The sequence below is a fragment of the Trachurus japonicus genome, chromosome 11 (genome assembly GCF_045865225.1).
Source record: "Trachurus japonicus isolate A0001 chromosome 11, Traja_1.0".
In the NCBI taxonomy this organism is placed as follows: domain Eukaryota; kingdom Metazoa; phylum Chordata; class Actinopteri; order Carangiformes; family Carangidae; genus Trachurus; species Trachurus japonicus.
In genome coordinates, this window is record NC_140917.1 from 14869515 (window position 1) to 14889183 (window position 19669).

At 44.4% G+C, this 19669-nt stretch overlaps 1 protein-coding gene across 2 annotated transcripts in view; it reads left to right on the forward strand.

The window, feature by feature from the left end:
• The first annotated feature begins 4666 nt into the window (after positions 1-4666).
• The window catches only part of epha10 (EPH receptor A10), a 145896-nt gene continuing 130893 nt past the window's right edge, over positions 4667-19669 (forward strand). The window contains exon 1 of one of the 2 annotated variants that reach the window (XM_085791200.1): positions 4667-4947. In XM_085791200.1, the coding sequence (XP_085647326.1) occupies positions 4869-4947 (79 nt within the window). In that variant the 5' untranslated portion in view covers positions 4667-4868. The remainder of the gene's footprint in view (positions 4948-19669) is intronic. The other variant, XM_085791201.1, reaches the window with a different exon arrangement.

Sequence of the window (19669 nt, forward strand, 5' to 3'; positions counted from 1 at the left end):
AGCAAAGAGTGACACCCACTCCCGTGTGTCCATTTGAAACACTCTGTATCCATTATTGTCACCACTGCTGCAACTGTGTGTGTGTGTGTGTGTGTGTTAACGTGACACCTCCTTGCATGTGTGTGTCGGGTTACGGTATACAGTATGTGTGTAGGCGTAGATCTCTCTCAAAGACACATTAACACCTTTTCACTTGGCAGCGTTTACAGGGTCCCGTCTTGGGAATAACACAGCGATGGTACAATACATCTGGGACTTGTAGCCGACTGTTATCAAACACCCACTTCCTCCACCACCTCCTCCTCTCCTCTCCTCTCCTCTCCTCTCCTCTCCTCTCCTCTCCTCTCCTCTCCTCTCCTCTCCTCTCCTCTCCTCTCCTCTCACACTCTTTCTAGGTTTCTTTAAAATCCCCCAAAATGTTAAACGATAGCTGTGACATTGTACAGGAGGAGGAGAGAGAGGAGGAATGGCAGGTGTGTCAAACCTGAAACAGCTCTTCTTCCTAAATCCACATGCCTCCCAATGAGATGCTGCATCAGCCAATCAGATCCGAGCACATATTTCCTGTGAATTCCTGCATCCCGCGAACCGATTGTCAACACAGAAAAGTGAAATCGCCGCCATGAAAATCCCACTCGTGATTATTCTGGTTGTGCAGTGTTTTGGCAAACACATTAATCTGTTACTTAAACTCAGACTGTGTTTCATTGTCTCACCTGTACCATAATCAACACGCCCCCACCATCTCAGCATTGTTTCCAGTCTGAATACCTGCCAGAGCAGCCAAATCTGCAGATTACACAGCTGCCAGTCCAAACCCGGTTTTTCCTCTGTGTTTATGCCATTAACTTCCAGCGTCTGTGCACATATTTAGCATATGAAAATATCATCAATATACACTAGTTAAACACACAGTACTATTGTTTTGTTTGTTATCCAGTGTTCGAAATGCAACCTATAGCAACATTTGTATTTTTTTTTACATTTTTGCCATAATTGACAAAGTATAGTAGAGGGATAGACAGGAAATTGAGAGAGAGAACAGAATGGGACATAGAGAGACTGAACAGGATCAGTTGTTTACATAGTTCACAGCCCAGTAGTACCTGAGACGGGGTAACCAGGTCCTGCACGACCAGCTGATGGCTGTGGTGCATGCCTCGGTTGAGGATGGGGACTTTGTGTGTGTATATGTGTGTGTATGTGAAGACATGCCGGTCTTCATGCATGTGCACACACACTCACCTCTTCTCCTATTATCTCTTTGTTCCCCCTCTTCGTTCTGCTTGGGTGACTGGGAAAACAGCCAGGGAACAGAAAAGGTCAAGTGACTCCACTCCCTCCTCCTCCTCCTCCTCTGCACCTCCTCTCTCTCTCTATTTTCTTCTGTGTGTGTGCAAAGGAGCAGGAGAGGGAGGGGCTAGAAAAGAGCATCAGCATGGAACTGTCGCATGATGAAGCAGCAAGCCTATGTTCATATTCATGTGTGTGTGTGTGTGTGTGTGTGTGTGTGTGTGAGAGAGGTCTTTTCTGAAATTGACATGTATTTACTGCTTCAACGCTCTCAGATATATATCAGACTGTGACTTACACCTGTGTTTTTTTATTCCTCTTGATTATCATGTTTCTGATCAGTGATGCAGGTGATTTTGGTTATGGGAGGGCTTGGTGTCATGCATGTACAGTAAATTAAACATCATATTATGATATTTAAGAATGTGTGAAGCTTTCGGGTTGATTATAAACTCATCACGGCTGCACAGTGATATGTTGCTTCATGACAATGACCACTGGCAATGTCCCACTGTATAAAACACTCACTAGTGTGTATTAATCCGCATTTATGGTCCCACCAAAACAACGCTGTTTATGAAATAAAGTTTCTCAAGTGGAACTATATAAATCTGAAGCATCTTTAAAGATGTATATTTTCAGGAGGAACCACTGAGGAGGACGATGATATTAAAAAAAGAAAAATTGGAGTTGTACAAACTGGTTTTGGTCTCTGCTGGAGATTTAGTGACAATAGGTGCTGCAAGAATTCCAGTAGTGAAATGCAGATGTGCTTTGTTGTGGTGACATTTGGCAGATGTGTTAGTGGAGGATATGGTGTGTTGGTGAGTGAGAGCATGAAAGAGTAGTAGTGTGTAGTGTGCGTGTGTGTGTGTAATGTACGGCGAGGGCAGAGTGAGTGAGTGAGGGAGTGGAGCTGCTGGCCTCTGTCCTTGGTGAGTAATGACCACAGAGGAGGACAGATGATCATGTTCATCAGCTCCCTGAACTGAGGCTACCAGCCCCCCTGCTGGGGAGGATCAGTCAGGCTGATGGCCCATAATCTGTGTGTGAGCGTGTGTGTGTGTTTATGGGCGCGTGCGAGCCCCTGCTTGAGAGAGAGAGAGAGAGAAAGAGAGAGAGAGAGCAGGCATGGAGAGGGGGCTGGGTGATAGCTGCGATAATGAGTCTTACAGATGATTATGGAGCATATAGGAGGGGCTGTGGACAGCGTGTGTGTGTGTGAGTGTGTGTGTGTGTGAGTTAGGTGTGTGTGTGGTATTAAAAGTGCTTATTACATTTATTACAGAGCTGTTTTATGTCCGGCAGTTGCAGGGCTTGCTGCGGGGGGAAAAATGAGGTGTGCTGACTAGCCTTTTCATTTGCACGACATTAAAGTTTGAAAAGTAGCTAAGTAGCCGAGGCTGGTGGTACAGTACATGCTCAAAGAGCTGCCAGGCGGATGCTCGCTATCGTCAAGGCGACGCTGTGGCCATATTTTTAAGAACAGTTTGACCTCAGACTTTGAAGTCAACTCTGATTAAAAAAAGCTGAATGTAAATTACACTCTGACGTCAGCGTTCAGGCGTCACATGTGCGTGGAGCTGGAAATTTCCCAGTGTGTTGCACGTGGAAAACTGGAGGAATCATTTCATTCTCTTAATAGACTGATGAATGACAGAAATCCACATTACTTGGTCATTGTAATCCTCACAGCCACTTAGCCTGAATTGCTCTTTAAACAGAAGAATGGGAACATATTTCTGAATACAAGTGCATTTCATTAAAGGAACAGGTTGTGAAGTGCAGAGCATTGTGTTCTTTCTGAGCTTCAAGATCCACAATCAGATTGAGATTTTTTGAATGAAACTGGACAATTTCTTCTTCTTCTGTTTCTTCTTCTTCTTCTTTTTTAATGGACATCTAATAGAGAGAGCTCTTTGGATCCTGCAGCCTTCTCCTCTCAGCACTCAGAAAAGGCTGCATCGATCGGAGATACAACCTGTGTTCACACCACTAGTTTTCTCTTTTTCTCTTTAGAAAAAACAGTATCTTGCTTGTCAATCAGCAATAAAATGTATTGCTTTCCAAGCTAAACTGTGAGAATGATCAATTCAGGGCAGAGTAGATGTGTGTGTGTTTGTTCACTTGCCTGTGTGTGTAATAGTTCACTGTCCATGCGGCATGTGGCCACGACAGTGAGAGCAGGGGACTCTTAAGTGGAGTCTATGTGTTACAATGATGCAAACCCTTGAAACAGCATTTTTTTTCTCCCTCATGTTTCAGTTCATCCGGCTCTCCTGCCGTCCAAAGAAGCACAAACAAACCCAGGAGAAAAGCTCGATAATATTTGCTTGGTGCAGAACACTGCGAACATGGCTCCTCACTTTAAGTAGCATCAAATCAATAGTCCCCAGAGAAAAGGAAGTGATTTTCATTACAGAAATGATCGCACGTCAATTTGTGGACAATTTGTGTGAAAAGAAAAAAAGCTATATATCTACAGCCTACATACATACTGTACCTCAATTATACTGTACATGTACTGTATATGTACTGTGTAGGCTATATGGGGTAACAGATGTCATATCAAAAAAACCCATATAACTTTATGAAAAAGTTTGGGGACTTTGACACAGATTTATATGATTTTCTTGAAAGGTCTGATTAGATTTTCACTTTTGTTTCGTGTGATGACACAGAAAACATCACTGCCATTTTAGCTGTGTCTTTAGTAAAACATCAGTCATGTAATCGATGAATCATGGTGTTATTTCATACCATCATATTTTTGTATTGTCTTATACATTCCTCTTTAGTTGTATAATAGTGTGACATTTGTTCTTTAAATAGCCACTGTGACTTTACAATCCGAACTTTAAAATGTTTTCATTACATAAGTTGTAAAATATGATACATAACATATTTCTAGAACTTAGAGAATAGGTATTTTTTTGTGTTTGTGTAGCATTGACCAGTTTTGTAGCAGTAAACCTGGGCTTTTCTAGCATTTTAGTTTTAATGTAGCTGCAGTGTGCACCCCTGTGGAAACCACTTAGTTAAAAATAATCATGTTAATTTGAGAGTCTCCATCAGGACCTTTAATGAATCCTGGACCCGCGCTTTAGAATCAAGATACTGCCATTACGCAAATGCAGGACTGTGGATATAATCCTCACTGTGACACCACAAACCCAGGTCCTAACTCTCCCACACACACCCACGACGCCCCTCAAACTCCCCCTCCCGCGATAAAACGACACTCTGTAAAAGGAAAGAGATGCTGCAGGGTTGACTCCGTTAACTATAGTGGAAAACACCTGGCGCGCGTGGATTCCAGGTTGCGGCTCCATGATAGGTCGACCCTCCCGTACCCTCGACTCCACGGCCCACTTCATTGCGCTCGCCCGGTGTCAATCTCCTCGACAAAACCCTCCCCCGAGATATCAAATAGGCCGTGTGGCTCCCTGAGTCTTGCACTAGTCGCCCAGACGGCATCCGCTCCGACTCTAAACACCGAGTGCGTCTGTGCTGCGGTGCGTTGCGCGCAGGCTGGAGAGAGATGACAAGAGCCCCGCGGAACTGGCCAGACAAACATGGATCTCCGTAAAACGCTGATATCGGTGCTTTGGATATTATTGCTGAACCAGGTGGAAGACTGTCACGCAGAGGAAGGTATGTGGAAGTATTAGTTTTTCTCTTTTTTTTTTTTTTCTGGCTGGGATGTCGCCGCAGCAGGCGGCGGTGGTCGGCAGACAGATGTCCGCGGCGGAGATAGTTTGGCATTCGCGCTTGTCCTGTGATGGGAAGCAGGTGCATGTTGTACAGTAACAAGAGGCGTATTTATTTAAACTGGACTCAAACTAGAGATATTATCATTTCTCTTTTTAAAAAGCCTCGTTAATCATAACAGAAATCGTTTGTCTCATGCTGTGTAGACGCGTTTCTAAAAGCTCTTCGCTCTGTGGCAGATTTACGCATTTGTTCTCCGTGAACTCAGCGTTTATTAGCGAATATCCCGAACAATTTCAACAAATGTGTCCAGCTGAGACTGTTAGAACAAAAGTCAGGCAAAAATATATAAACAAAATATACTTTAGTGCCTTAAAAAAAAACAGCACAGGTGATTATTAATCACACCATTCCCTCCATCATTATGAACTTAATGGCTCATGTGAAGTTGATTGAAGACATCAGTTCTTAAAAACCAAAAACCACGGCTTCATGTCTAACATCTGCGGTGCCACAGGCAACGCTTCTGTCTGCTTGAGTAGCCAGTTTGTGATTTATTCGGGGGGAAAGTCAGTTTCCCTCACAGCTGTTCTAATAAGACAGAAATCCTCGCTCTGTTGTCACAGTGATTTGAATTGTATAAATGTGTATGTGTGTGTGTATGGGTCAGGAATAGAGGGGGCTGCTTTTGTCATGGCATCTCTGTGCAACTGGTTTCTTTGTCTTTTCATACTATTTAACAGTCACTGATGCTGTGGCACAGACGACAGGACGCGTTAGAGTCTGATGCTTAAGTGCTTATGCCACTGCATGCAACTCTGCTCCGTTTTTCAACTCCATCCCTCCGTGACAAGTATTTTATTTTCTCTTCTTGAACAGTGGAGCAGGAACTGTGCAGTTTTTCCTTCTCTTTGTCCTTCCATCAGCATTAAACCAGGAATCCACTCTGGAATGCAAAGGAGCAGTCAGTGTTTAATTCTTAGAGTGTTTTTTATTTCAAGATTTAATGGTGATGTGGGATTGGGATTTGGATTGCTGGCTTGTTTAATTGGCCCTGTGCATCTGCACTGAAGTGTGTGAGGGAGCAACTGTGCTGCTGGGCTCCAACAGTTAACCAGTCACCTGGCTGTTTGCCACAGATAAATACTCACACATCAGCAGAGAGATATTGCAAACCGATGAAACTTATGAGTTTAAACTAATGCACAGTGTTGATTGGATGATGGTGTGTGTGTGTGACCGGTTGGCTCAGGTGAAGCCAGGGAAGTGATCCTAATCAGGACTGAGACTGTGAAGTGGAAAAGAACATAATAGCTTCAGACCCACAGGCGCTTTCTAAAAAGGGGCTTTATTATCCAGGCATAGCTGAGTGCTTTTTGGATACACACACACACACACACACACGATCAGCTGCACACACCTATACACTTACCTAGCCTATATGTACATTTGGCACACATAGAGACATCACAGCCATACATCATTGACACACATTAATGCACTCCTGGCACACATACACACACGCAACTCAGGGTCAAATGCACACACCCACTTGACACGAACATGTTGCGCTCGCATGCAATCCCCCTCATGAAACATACACACTTGTGCGATATAGGGGCCGTTTTGCATACGCACACACACACGCACACACTCACACTCTCTTCCCCATTTACACACACACATACACACACGCTTCCTCTGGAGCATTGAATGCAACACACACACGCAGACGATTGCCAGATTGATTTGGTTCCCTGGAATGCTGGGTAGCCGGATTTGGATGCTAGCTTTTGTTTAATTGATGTTGCGATTAATTGCTGTGAAAGCAATGTGCTCCTGAAGGCTGCTATTGGCAGTGATTCTTCCCACTGTTTGTTAGGATTTGGAAGATAAGAAAACACTGGAGAGAATTTTTTCTTTTTTTTTTCTTTACTTCTTTGCCATTATGTCCATATTAAATGAGGCAATTTACCTTCCTGCCTGTGTGTGTGTGTGTGTTTATGTTTGTGTGTGTGTTGTCGTAGAGGCAGAAACAGCTTTTTTCCATCAGAGGTGTATGTGTGTGTGTATGTGTGTGTGTGTGTGTTTAGGCATTAGTCTCTCCTGTATTTGGGATTTTAGAGGATCTATTAAAGCCTCTGTTATATTGTATTACAATATTTCTGTGGCTCTTTGATCACCATTCATGAAATATCTCTCCTCCAGTCCGCCCTCGTGTCTCTGCCTAATCCCTTATTAGTTCTTATTCACAGTTTTACATGTCCCTTTGTGTTTGGTCCCGTGTTCTAGTTCTCCTCATGTGCCGGCAGCGTATTCTTATTTATATTGTTTGCTCTTCCTTCCTTTGTGCTCCACTCTTCTTCCAGCCTCCTGTTGTTTGTCCTGTTTTCCTTTGTTCTTCCTCTCATATGTCATCCTCCTCTCCTTCTCCTTCTCCTTCTCCTTCTCTCCTCCTCTCCTGCACATGCCTCCTGCATCCTGAGCTGACTTAGCAAACGTTAATACGGCTCCGTACACACAGGGGCCGGGTGTCCACCAGCACCTTTTGCACGCACGCACGCACACACACACACACACACACACACACACAGTCAATCTAGCCACTCCCCCTCCCTTCAGGCCGCTTTTCTCATTCCCCACGCCTCACCGCTAACACACCTTGGCATCTCATCGGGATCTCATTTACTTCCCCTCTCTTCTCCCTCCCTCCCTCCCTCCCTCCCTCCCTCCCTCCCCTCGCTCTGCATCCATCCATTCTGCAGCAGGCAGAGAGAGGGCACAAGCCAGGTACAGAACAATAGAGGCAGAGAGAGAAAGAGAGAGAGAGAGGAGCAGAGTGATTGAGAGCGAGAGATTCAGAAACTGCAGCGTAACCTGTGGGATCGTCCGTGTTTGTGCGGCCGGAGCTGCTCTCGATGCCTCGTCGAGTCGGACCCGACCGGGGCCCCCCCGACTCCACTGCACTATGTTCTTGGCAGACATGCAGACTATTGTTTACCTGCAGCCTCATTACACTGGTGCGGCCGCTCAAACCTCTCATGTCATGTGTGATTTAAGATCCACAGCTCACAATTTTTCCACCGTGATGGTTTTGAGATGCTGAGGTGAGGGGAGAGCTCAGGATGAAGTTCCCATATTTCTTACTGTCAGAAGCACACAGTGTGATTGCTCCTTTTTTTTTTTTTTTATGTCTACCACTCACAACAGCAGACAGTTTGAAGCCAAATCCTAATGTAGTTCCACTTCCAAAATAAACATACCGTTAGTTTTCTTTCGACATTTCTTACCTTAAAGGTGAGAAACACGGTGAAGGATCCATCATCTGCTTGCTTTTGATGCCATTCCAGCATGTTACACTCGTGCTCCGTGGTTTGCAATTCATGTCTAGTGCCACTGCAGGAAATCTTTGATGTAGTATAAAGAAAAGTTAATGGATCTGAGCTAATGTTCCGGGGAATACTGCTTTCCTTCTGTCTCAACATACCCATTGATCCTGTGTATGTGTGTGTGTGTGTGGGAGTTCAGCATATGACAGATCACAGAAACTACCACAAACTCTGTGTTGATCATTACTTTACCTGCAAGTTCATCTTTATAATCTGTCAGAGATTCAAGTAACAGTAAACACACCATTAATCATCACAGTCACGTTAACACAGTCTCTTTCTCACACTAACCCGTTAACCCATTGCATTACTATGACCTCACCACACCACGCCATATTAATGCTCTTATAATCTTATTCTGCCTGGTGGAATTGTTTCTGTAGTTTATTTATCGGTCATTTTGTGCCTTTATTAGATAGATGCAGTAAAATACATCAGGTCAATTGCATGCAGTAAATGATCTGTCTGGTCGGGACCAGGTGTAATCTGTACTGCAGAAGCTATTAAAGCTTGAACATAGAGTATCTATTATGTCTGCGTGAGATGCCATTAGTCAGAAAAAAACGGCTCTGTGTTAGATGGAAACCTTGCTGTATCTGTTTACTGTTGCCTTGAACACAAGTCAGTAGAAGTGACTGTTCAATATTAAACTCCACTCGTGATATGTGATTACTGAATCTCATAATTAGTGCTTAGAAGCGATCTGATTGACTAATATTGGGTTTACCAGCAATTGCCAGACTAGCAGAGGAGTAGCGCTCCACCCTCCCAGGCATCAATTTGGGACTAATTGTCTGTGATTTATGCAGGCTTCTTTTTCTGCTCGGCTGCCACTGCCTCTGCTGCCCTGACTGCTCTGGTCCATCTTTGGCTTGGCAAGGAGGAGGGGGTATACTGTAGGGGTGGGGGGGCAGCCCTTAGATCAGATGACTGTGACCTCTGTCTATATGAAAGGTCAGAGTGATTTGTGAGGATGTGCAGGCGCAGCGCCGCGTCACTCTCCTGTCGAGGCCTCGGGGATATCGTCATTTTCAGGAGAGATGAGGAGAGGGGCGACGACGTGAAGGATGGAAGAAAGAGGGGAGTCATCTGAAGAAAATGATGCATTACAAGCAGGGGGAAGAAGAAGAAGAAGAAGAAGAAGGGGTGTGACAGGTTCAGGGGTGAGGAAAGAGGAATGCTGAGCAAGGAGCAGCGGATGAGGGAGTGACAGGAAGAAAATTGGAGGGGAGTAAAGGAAAGTGGGAAAGGGAGCAAGCGATGAGGGAATTGTAAGCTGCCACCGCGGCTTTGTTCCACGGCTCTTGTACTGTATGTTACATGTAATGAAGCAGATCGAGGGTTCCTATAACAAGTCAATGTAGCAGCTCAGCCAGGTCCTTATTTACCTCCCGACCACTGGAACATATTGACTGAGACTGATAGACTGATGAATTGTGTGTGTAAGCCAGAGTATACGTGTCTATTGGATCCCAATGGAGGTCACCTGATCTCCTTTGTTCAGGGTGAGGACGCTGTACGACGGCATCGGGGTTATTCTGCTGGATCTGCAAGAATGTGTGTGTGGTAGGGAGAGAGAGAAGTGTCTGCGTACGTATGTGTGCAAGTGTTTGTGTGTGTGTGTATCCACATGTGGGAGGAAAGCTGGGGCTTTAGCAGGTGTATCAGCCATATTGGATAGTGAATCAGATGCCTGATAGATGAAGGAACTGCTGACCAACTTTGGATTCTCGTTTCATTGACCAGTCTATGCTGAAACATTGCCTTTAGCCACGGCCCCTGTGTGTATGTGTGTGTGTGTGTGTTTCCACATTGACTTGCATCCATGTCCTTTGGAATAAACTTCTTTTTTGTTGAGTTGATTTTAATTTCTTACCAATTTGTTTTTTTTATGGTGAATCATAATAAAATAAGATGAAAGTAATTAATTTATGCAGGAGACAATTAAATCGTTGAAGCAGATAAAGTAAATCAGTGGTAAAAGAAAAAAAAGAATACAAGCTCACAATGAGAATATCAGCTCACATCCGCAGCGAAAGTCTGAGACGAGAAAGTAATAAAAGCAGAACAGCATTTAAACAATTAGCTGATGAATCGACAAGTTCATCAGCAGAAACAAAATAATATAACACAGTTGAAATAATTCAGCAGAAAAGGAAACTATTTAATATTTGCTGATGATTTGCTACATGAAGTGTTGAAGTAGACTGGTATATAAAATATGAAAAGAGAAAGTTATCAGTGCGTGTTTTCATATATAGGATAGTGAGCAAATATAATCATCACAGCGTATGTGAATAGTAGAGGGTATAGGAGTGTTACGCTGAGGCAGAAAGCAGAGCCGCTCTGGCAAACGCACGTGTTCTTTCATGTCAGAGCTTCATGTAAACATCTTCAGGGTCTGTTCTCTAAAGGTTGTTCAAAGGTTATACTGTATGCATAAAAAAAGTCTGAAAAATACAAGAGCAAAAAAAAGAAATTAAATCAAAAATGTCTCCTACCACCCACACCAGCAGCACCTTGGAGTTAAGACGTATTCCTGCCTGATTTTTTTTTTAGAAATCCACATTAATCATCTTTGCCGCTTTTGTTGGGATACTAATGGATTAGAGGATTTTATTTTTCCTTTTTTTGGCAGGATTTTCAGTCCTGAGGTGTCTAAAAGTTGATAAACGTCACTGGAGTGTCTTTGTGCGGAGCTATAGAGCTCTGCTCCTGGCACAAAGCTCTGCTCTGGGTGTGTTGCATTGAGAGTAAACACTAACTGCATTAATGCGAGGCTTGATGTGGGTGGGCATGTTGGGAATTGAACTGACAACTCGGCGGAGCTCAGTCAGTCTACCACCCTCGCACTCCTCGGCATTTCATTTAATTTCCTTGTTTTGCAGTGGTGAAAACAAAATCACCCACTCATTTAGGCTGCGCTAGGAGCAACAGATTTATTGAGACAAGCGCGACTTCAAGCTTTTTAAGGCTTTGTTTCGTTTTTTTATCTGTGATCGGACTCGCAGAAGCTGCCGGCCAAGAAAAACAAAAACAAACAAAAAACTGGAAATCCAATAAATGCACCTAAAAACTCCAGAAACGCAATCTGGATCTCTAGGTCGCACTTGATTTGCCCAGTTTTCTACTTTCTTTGTTCAACTGATCCTGAATCTGTTATTGCAAAAATCAAGTGCCACCCAATCTCATATTTTACTCTCAAGTGGAGACTCAGATTTACCTACCGTGCAGATACTGCTGCCGCTTGGAGCAGCTTTAAGGCTCCTGTGAGGAAAATATAGGGAAAGGAAGTGTAACCTATAGCCTGTGTGTGTTTCTGTGTGTGTGTGTGTGTGTGTGTGTGTGGGCAGTGTTTTACCAGAGGTTAAACGTGTTGACCTCCCTTTCAGATGTTGGCTTAGAGACCATCAGCCTCAATTGTGCCTGGTTTAGGCCGTCGCATTGCCTGTTATGGAGGTGACGAGGTCCCACAAGAAGATACACACACACACACTTCACTTGCACACACACAATTCTCCACAACAGCACACATTGTTTATAGTCATTGTTGAGATAATCCAAAACTCTGATACACGACACGTACTGTGGAAATACTGTGCATTAACTGCTCCTATGGGACGCTTCAGGTGCAGAGAATTTTCTTTTTTTTCATTACACAGCACTGCAGTATTCATTCAAGGTTTAAAAAAAAAAAAAAACCTTAGTGAAACACTGGGGTGGGCGGTTTGGATTCAGTTTACAATAGTTTACTGCACTGTTAGCACTCATAATATTTACCCATTTTCACTGTGTGTACATGAATCTTAGAGCCGCGCTGCTCCGGCCATGGTCATATGCAACAAGCTCGGAGCCCTTGGATTGGCTGCAGCTGGGCCAGTATTGTCCACTAGTCCTGATTCAGTTACGTAACAGTGATGTGAACTGACAAGAGGAGCTTCTGATCTTGTTAAAACATGAGGCACCGTCCTTTCCATGTGTTCATGTTCCAAAAAAACTGACCGCACACGATTTTAAAGGAACCACATCTAGTGCTCGCACGCATGGGTTCGTCCACATGCTCACAGTCTTACTCTCTTATGCTATAACACACACCCATACACACATGCTTAGAGAGGCCACATACCTCTCCAGCTGAACTCCACCCCTCCCTCTGCCATTAGTCTCCCCTCCTCATCTGTGCTCTGCTGTGTCAGTGTCCGCCTCACTGGCTCTGGATGAGGCCGTCCAGCCTGTGAACGCTGCCTCTTAATGTGCTTTTCATGTCTGCTCATCTTCCTCTGCCACATCTGACCCGATGACAACATGTTAGGAGACCCTGCATTCTGAGTGTGTGTGTGTGTGTATGGAGGAGAAAAAAAGGCCGTACCTTACATCGAACATGTTTATATATGTATATCGCTCTGAGCTTTGCTGCCTTTCTTCTTTGCACACGATTAAATGCTACATCATGTTTCCTCAGTCACTACCCTGCATCTCATCCCCAGCACCGTCTCAAACAGACACTGCAGGGACTCTTGATGAAAGATTCATTCCTCTCTATGCATTCTGCTAAAACCTTTTTTCCAAAGTTACGTTATGTAATATTTGCTAACGACTGTCCCTCAGCACTTACTCACACACACTTGGCAGTCTCCAGAAACACACCGATCATGAAAATGTTTCTTCAGTGACAGATGAACATGTGTGACGGCTTTGCCAATCACAACAAACTTCGGTAAGCAAGTTAAGCTGCAGCACTTGTTTAACATACTGAGGTCCCAAAGCAACACGAGAGACAGGTCTGAATACAGGCTGTTTGTTCTGTGCTGCATTCAGGTGCTGGCATCAAAACGGTGGACATCTGAAAGTCAAGTGTTGGCTGCTGAGACGGGGTCCATTTCACCAAAGCTGTTTCTAGGCACTGCCTGCCTACCACACATGCATATCTCAAATGGTGGCGGCCAACGTTTCACAAATAATTATGGCTCGCAAATTGGAGACAAACCTCCAAATTCTATGAGGCTCGCGCTCTGTTTGTGCACGGGCACCAAACTGTGGTGTTTGTTTTTGATCAGTGAGACGTGTTAAAGAGGAAATTATGTCATGTTGCAAAACACAGCTTGGAAAATGTTGTTTTGCACATACCAATGGCAGTGGATACGAGCATCCTATGGTCAGACATGAACTCAATATAATGTATATTTATGGAGATATTAGTAATTGACATGCTTATTTGAAAAAAGGAGATCAAACCAAATTGGTCCGGCATTGTATTCTGTCAGGAAACCCTGCCAGGTAAATCACCGCTCATTACACGTGTCGTTGATATGTTTTAGAGGCATTTTCCACCATTTAAAGGCTCCAGTTCCTGACAGGTTTTTTTTAGACTGTCACAGTACCTGAATGCAGCAGTGCACAACAAGTGTCAGTTGTGGACAAAGAGCAGCCTGCAGTGGACCTTTCAAAGCTAATGGGATAAGGCTGGTCACAGCAGGTGATGGCCTTCAGAGCGGCCACACGCCGAGTGACGAGTGAGTGGAACTAGACACAGGTAATTTTAATAAATGCCGAGGATAGGCCTATCTAATTTATGCCACAGCTTTTTTGTGTGTGTGTCTTTTCGGTTACATGTTGTCAGAAATACAGGTCCTTTAAACCACCGCTTTGACAGCTCATTTGACAGCTGAAGCAGAATAAGCAGTGGGATGTTTTATACAAAGATGAGACGGTCCGCGCACATAATCGAACATGCACAACAATGACTCACACATGCACATGAGGTGAGCAGACAATGCTCGCTCCGCTGGCCGCCCGGCAGTTTTTGTTTCATCCTCTGTCTTCGCTTCCCGCTCCCTCCTTCTTCTGTCTCTGCTCGGCGGTGGTAATGACCGTCATGTTGGAAATGTGTCCGGCTGGGCCTCGTAAACCATTACCCCCGTGCCCAGGAAACCCCATTAATCTTTCTGAGAGGCGTTTGACCTTTCAAACTCATTAACCACAGCCGGTGTGTGCACAGACAGACGTGAACGCATACACAAACCGCAGATGCCCTCGCACACAAGCAAACAGGAGGGGGAGGGAGGGGACTTGGCGCGTCCGCACACATACACACAGGTGAGGCTTGAGCGCACCGGCGTGTGTCCAACTGCCAATATCGCCTTTTACCAACTTGCCATCTCAGCCACTCTCCCTCTCTCTTTATCTCTGTTGTCTCTCCTCTCCTGTCCTCTTCATCCCCCCCTCGCTTCCTCACCGTGTGGGTTTGGTCAGTGACCTGGAAAATTGCCCGACCTTTTAATACGCAGCTTCCTTGGTAATGAATAAATACATAAATCGTGCGGCTCTGGCTCAGTCACTTTTATGATACCCCCAGCCCTCCCTATCGTACACCTCATCGCGCTCCCGTCATCTGCACCCTCTCTCCGCACAGACACAGACGAAGGAAAGCGGGGTGTCTTTGAAGTGATAGCCCCCCGCGGAGAAGACTATCCATAATGAAAGGGTGTTAGTGACTGGGCTGAGGGGGGAGAAAGAGTGTGAGCAGCGTAGATGGCGAAGGATGTAATGGGGCGAGTGGGCGAGGCAGGTTAACATGCCAGCATGGGTCTTGCTCTTCTCAGTTTATCAGAAGGCGAGGGGTGGGGGCGAGCGCGCCTCGTAGGTGGCAGAGGATGTAATGTGGTGAGTGGGGAGGAAGGTTAACATAGCAGCATGAGACCTGATCTGCTCACTTTATCAGGAGTGCAAGGGAGAGTGGGAAAGCCTGTAATAGGCTAAGTAGTGGGGCGGGAGCGGGTGAACCATACTCTGCTCGATTTTGCTGTCGGTCTGAACCAGGGACGGGACTCACCAAATTAAACGCCGACAGAGAATTTTGCGGGGTGTGAAAATTTGGCACAAACCTGACCTAACAAAAATATTGAAGAGTCCTAACCCAGCCAAAAGCTCAAAGCCAATATGTTAATGTCAAAACATTTCTCTTAGGTCAGAGAAGCAGAAACACGTCCAAGAGACACAGACGGGAGAAATAAATGTGTTGGATGAGATGGAGAGCGGGGAGGCAGATATTTGGATTATTTGAATAATTGAAAGTGTACGGAACACAAACTGCATGTTTTTTAGTATTAACGATACCCTGCGTCGTAAACAAACACAAGTTATGTTCACATTCACCAAAAGATACCACACATAACAAAATGAGTCTGAGTGCATCTTGGTCCTCGTGAGGCGTCGCTCATTAAAACGTTTCTCCATCGCTAATGGTCAGAAACTCCACAGGGTGGCCTGACCATGGCCTCTCAAAACATAGTCAAAACATATCCATAGTCCTATTGTAACTGCCATACAGTCTGTCTGTTATTTATTTACAGCTGCATTTTGTCCAACAGAAGGCAAAACAAACTCAGAGAAGATATATTTAGCTGTATCTTAGCTATACAGTACAGTACAGTATGCTCCTGACGGCTTTGTGTGCTCGTGCTCTTGGCTACTTGTTTTGCATGTTACCACACAGACTATAAGTAAGTCTCTTTACACATGTGTGTGTGTATATGTGTGTGCATGTTTCTTTGTGTGCCTGGTCGTGATTGCAATCAGAGTGTCATCAGAACAGGACGGTTGGGTGGAGTGCGCTCCTGTTGTTTCTCAGCTTCCTCTCAGCTCTAAATGTTGCCTTCCTGTTTGCAAGTCAATTAGCCTGCCAGCCAATCAGCACGTCAGCCCGTCAGCCCGCCAGCCAGCCAGCCAATCAGTAAGTTAACCAGCTGGCCAGACTACCAGCCATTTACTGTAGTCAGGTAATCTGGCAAACCATGAAGACAGCCAGTCAGGAAGCCTTTTAGTGAGGCAGCCAGGAGTCAATCAAAAAAAAAAAAACTTGAACTGATAATCAAGTTAGCAAAATGCCCATTACCATTTTATCTTCTGGTGTGTTGGACAGAAAGCCAAGCAGAGAGCACAGCGTTTGATTAATCAGTCATTGCGGACGCAGCCAGCGATTGTCTATCAACAGAACAGCGTGTGCACCGAAGGCATTTCTTCCTGTGCTCTGTGTACAATAGATTAACACAGTCAGATGTCATTGAAATCGTATCTTTGTCACTCTGAACCAACATGACAGAGAATCGCGCCCGAAGCGTCAATCATCCTCACCGGTTTATCAAAGGAGGAAAATATTGTTCCTCAGGCAGTTCCTCAGTAAAGCAAGTGAATCCTGCTCGTGTTGCACCACAGGTGCCAGAACCAGAACCTGCAGTAAGGACGCCAAAGGCTGTGTTTGCTAAGAAAATATTATGCAAATTAAGTTTTTAGCACTAACAGCCCTCAAAAGAGAACTACACAAGCAAAATCAAAAAGAGGACAGAGAAAAAAAAATAAAAATCTTCGCCAACTGTTGCAAGTAACAAAATTTGTGCCTCAGCTGGAAAACTAATCCACAGTCTGGCTCGGCTGCACCCTGAAGAACCTCCTCTAACTGGGTCGATCTCTGATCTGATTTCAAATGCGAGAATAATAATTTTAAAAAAAACCTGTCTCCTGTTCGCACAGACCATGATGTTCAAGTCTCACTGAAAACACTGAAGCCCTTCTTCCAAACTGACCAGTGGCAAACAATCATGTTCCAGCATGGAGAATAATCTATTTTAGCTTCATTATAGCTTTATTTCTAATGATGATATTTGTGACAGTTTTACCTTTTTATTTAAAAACTGTTGCAGCGTCTATGATTTGAATATTGCTCTGGGCCATTTTGCCATCTTAGATAATGTTTTGATTAATTGCTAAGACATTGGAGTTGGTGAAATAAAATCAAATGATATCCGACAAATTCTCAGTTTAGTCTTCAATGATGTAACTTTTCCTTACCTCGTATTTCTCTGCCTGTTTGCATGGTCGGGTGGCCGCTTGTTTACGTAATACAAGAACCACGGGATTTAACCTTTAAACAGTGTTAAACAGGCAGTTTCATTAATATGAATTAAACATAATAGAATAAAATCACCTTCCCTTCTCTCCATCACGCCTGTAATGTGAAATTCTATTACAAGCTCATTCTGACACAACATGAATTAATACGTCATGTCATGTTGCATATACACACACACATGGTATGTAATACGCACACATGTTAACGGCATGAGCACATACTCCACTCTTGTAATGCTTGTAATGTAAATGCGACACGCAATAATAAGAAAAATGAACGTTTAATATCAAATATTGAAAAGCTTTTCTTTTCCTCTGCAGCATTGGCTCTGAAATTATTACATGGTTTTTCCAGTATCTCCCCTCAGTCCAGCCTGTAGCTAAATGCTAGCTATGGTTATTACAGCTCTGCTGGGAAGGACTGTGTGTAAAGTGTGTGTAAAGTGTGTGTGTGTTAGAAAGAACTGGTTTATGTGCTGTAATTGGTTTGCCCCCACATTTAGTACATTTGCTGTGTGTGTCTGGTGTGTCTGAGCTCTGTTTCTGTGTGGATGCGTGAGCGTTGGCTACACCTTCCACGGCTGAATTGATTTTAATGGGGTTACCAAGGGTTATTATGAGGGTGATAGTGATGTTGGCATTTTCTTCCATTTTCCTTTGCGGGGTTGCACGGTGTTCTTGTTTGTGTACTTGCAGTTTTTCCTTTCTTTTTTTTGCACTTGAATTTGCATTCGAATGCATCACAAGAACCCTATTTATGTTGTTTTTGTTATTTACTGTTTACTCTTTTCTTCTATTTTATTTATTTATTTTTTTTAATATTTGTGCTATTTAACGTCAGTGCACACTTGTGTCCTCTCCATGGAGGTTAGCGAGTGACGTAATGCTGGAAGTGGTCAGATGGTCTGGCTGGTATGGAGCTGAGGTGACTGGGATACTCTTTGCAGGGCAGATGGGAGCGGATGCAGGAAGTGGCAGAATAAAGTGCCGTCCTCCCTCTCACTCTTTTTCATCTCGCTCTCTCTCTATACCGTTCTCTCTCACAATCGCTCTTTCCATCTGTCTCTCCCTGCCTCCTTCTTCTCCCGTTCTCTTTCGCATTCTCTTCCTCCATCGAACCCGCTCACACAATTGAACTTGGCAGTGTTTCAGGGATTGAGTGGCTTGAGTTAATGGCGAATTACCTGCCTCTCTGAAGTCTTGAGTGTGTGCGCGTAAGTATATGTGTGTGTTAAGAAGGAGGTAAAGTAATGGACTTTCCTGGAAGGTCATTTGAAGGAGCCTGCCACTAAATCACTAAATGCCACTAAAGCGCTCAATGAAGCCCATTCGTTGGCCAGGATTGTGCGGATTTACATGTGAATGTAAATTGGTTACCAGTTGGTGGAATGTAATTGTTTTCCGTGCAGAGGAATTTGTCTCCACCACAGCTGGCATTCGACTTCCATCTCTGCAGCCAAGAGCGGCTTTGGGCTTTCCAACCACCTTCAACCTCCATGTACGGCTCTCTGTTTATATAGTGTAAATCAAGTGTGTTTGTGTGTGTGTGCTGGCATTTCTGCATCACTTTGGGACTTTGGGGTGATGCTGATGATGACGCAGAGTGGCAGCGCCGCTCCGACATCTGACTCAGCCTGCGCCACACACAGGACCGGAGTTAATTAACAAAACCAAACCACCATTTGTCAACCCGAGATGACTAAGAGCACTTTTCTCCCAGCGTCGGTCTCAGGAGCGGTCGAGGAGAGAAGTGGTTACTGGAAGACGCAAATCTGGAGGAAGAAAAAGTGTCTCCGAACCCCCCCCCCCCCCCCCAAGAGTCAAGTTAATCACTCGACCTTATTTGTCAGTGTTGCCTCTGGATTCTCTGTCTTATAATTGTGTTGTAACAGATCCAATTCTTCAGTCTGAAGAGTCACTGCCATGGACAGGCCTGAGCCATCACTCAGTCTGGTCACAGCCTCACTGACATCCATTCCCCTTTCAGACAAAGAGGGCTCAGTGTCCGGCCGCTCTGCCTCATTTTAGTGCCACTTGGTTTTTTAAATACGGCCCTGACACATGCACGGTGATAAACGGTGTTAAACGGCTGACTCAGGTTACTTTTCTTTCTTGCCTCTTTGTTTTGTTTTTTTCTATCTTCCTCATTTTGTTTCTCCCTGTTGGACTGAAAGGTAGCCAACAGCTCTGAAAGCACCCAGCAGCAGCAGCAGAGTCAAAGTTAACAGTGCATATATTAACATGCCCTTGTAACGTGACAGAGTGTGAAGATGTGTGTGTTTCTGCACGTGCATGCACAACTACCAAACCAAATAAAAGCCTCATGTATTCCTCATCTACAGTAACACATGACATGTCTGCAGTTTCAC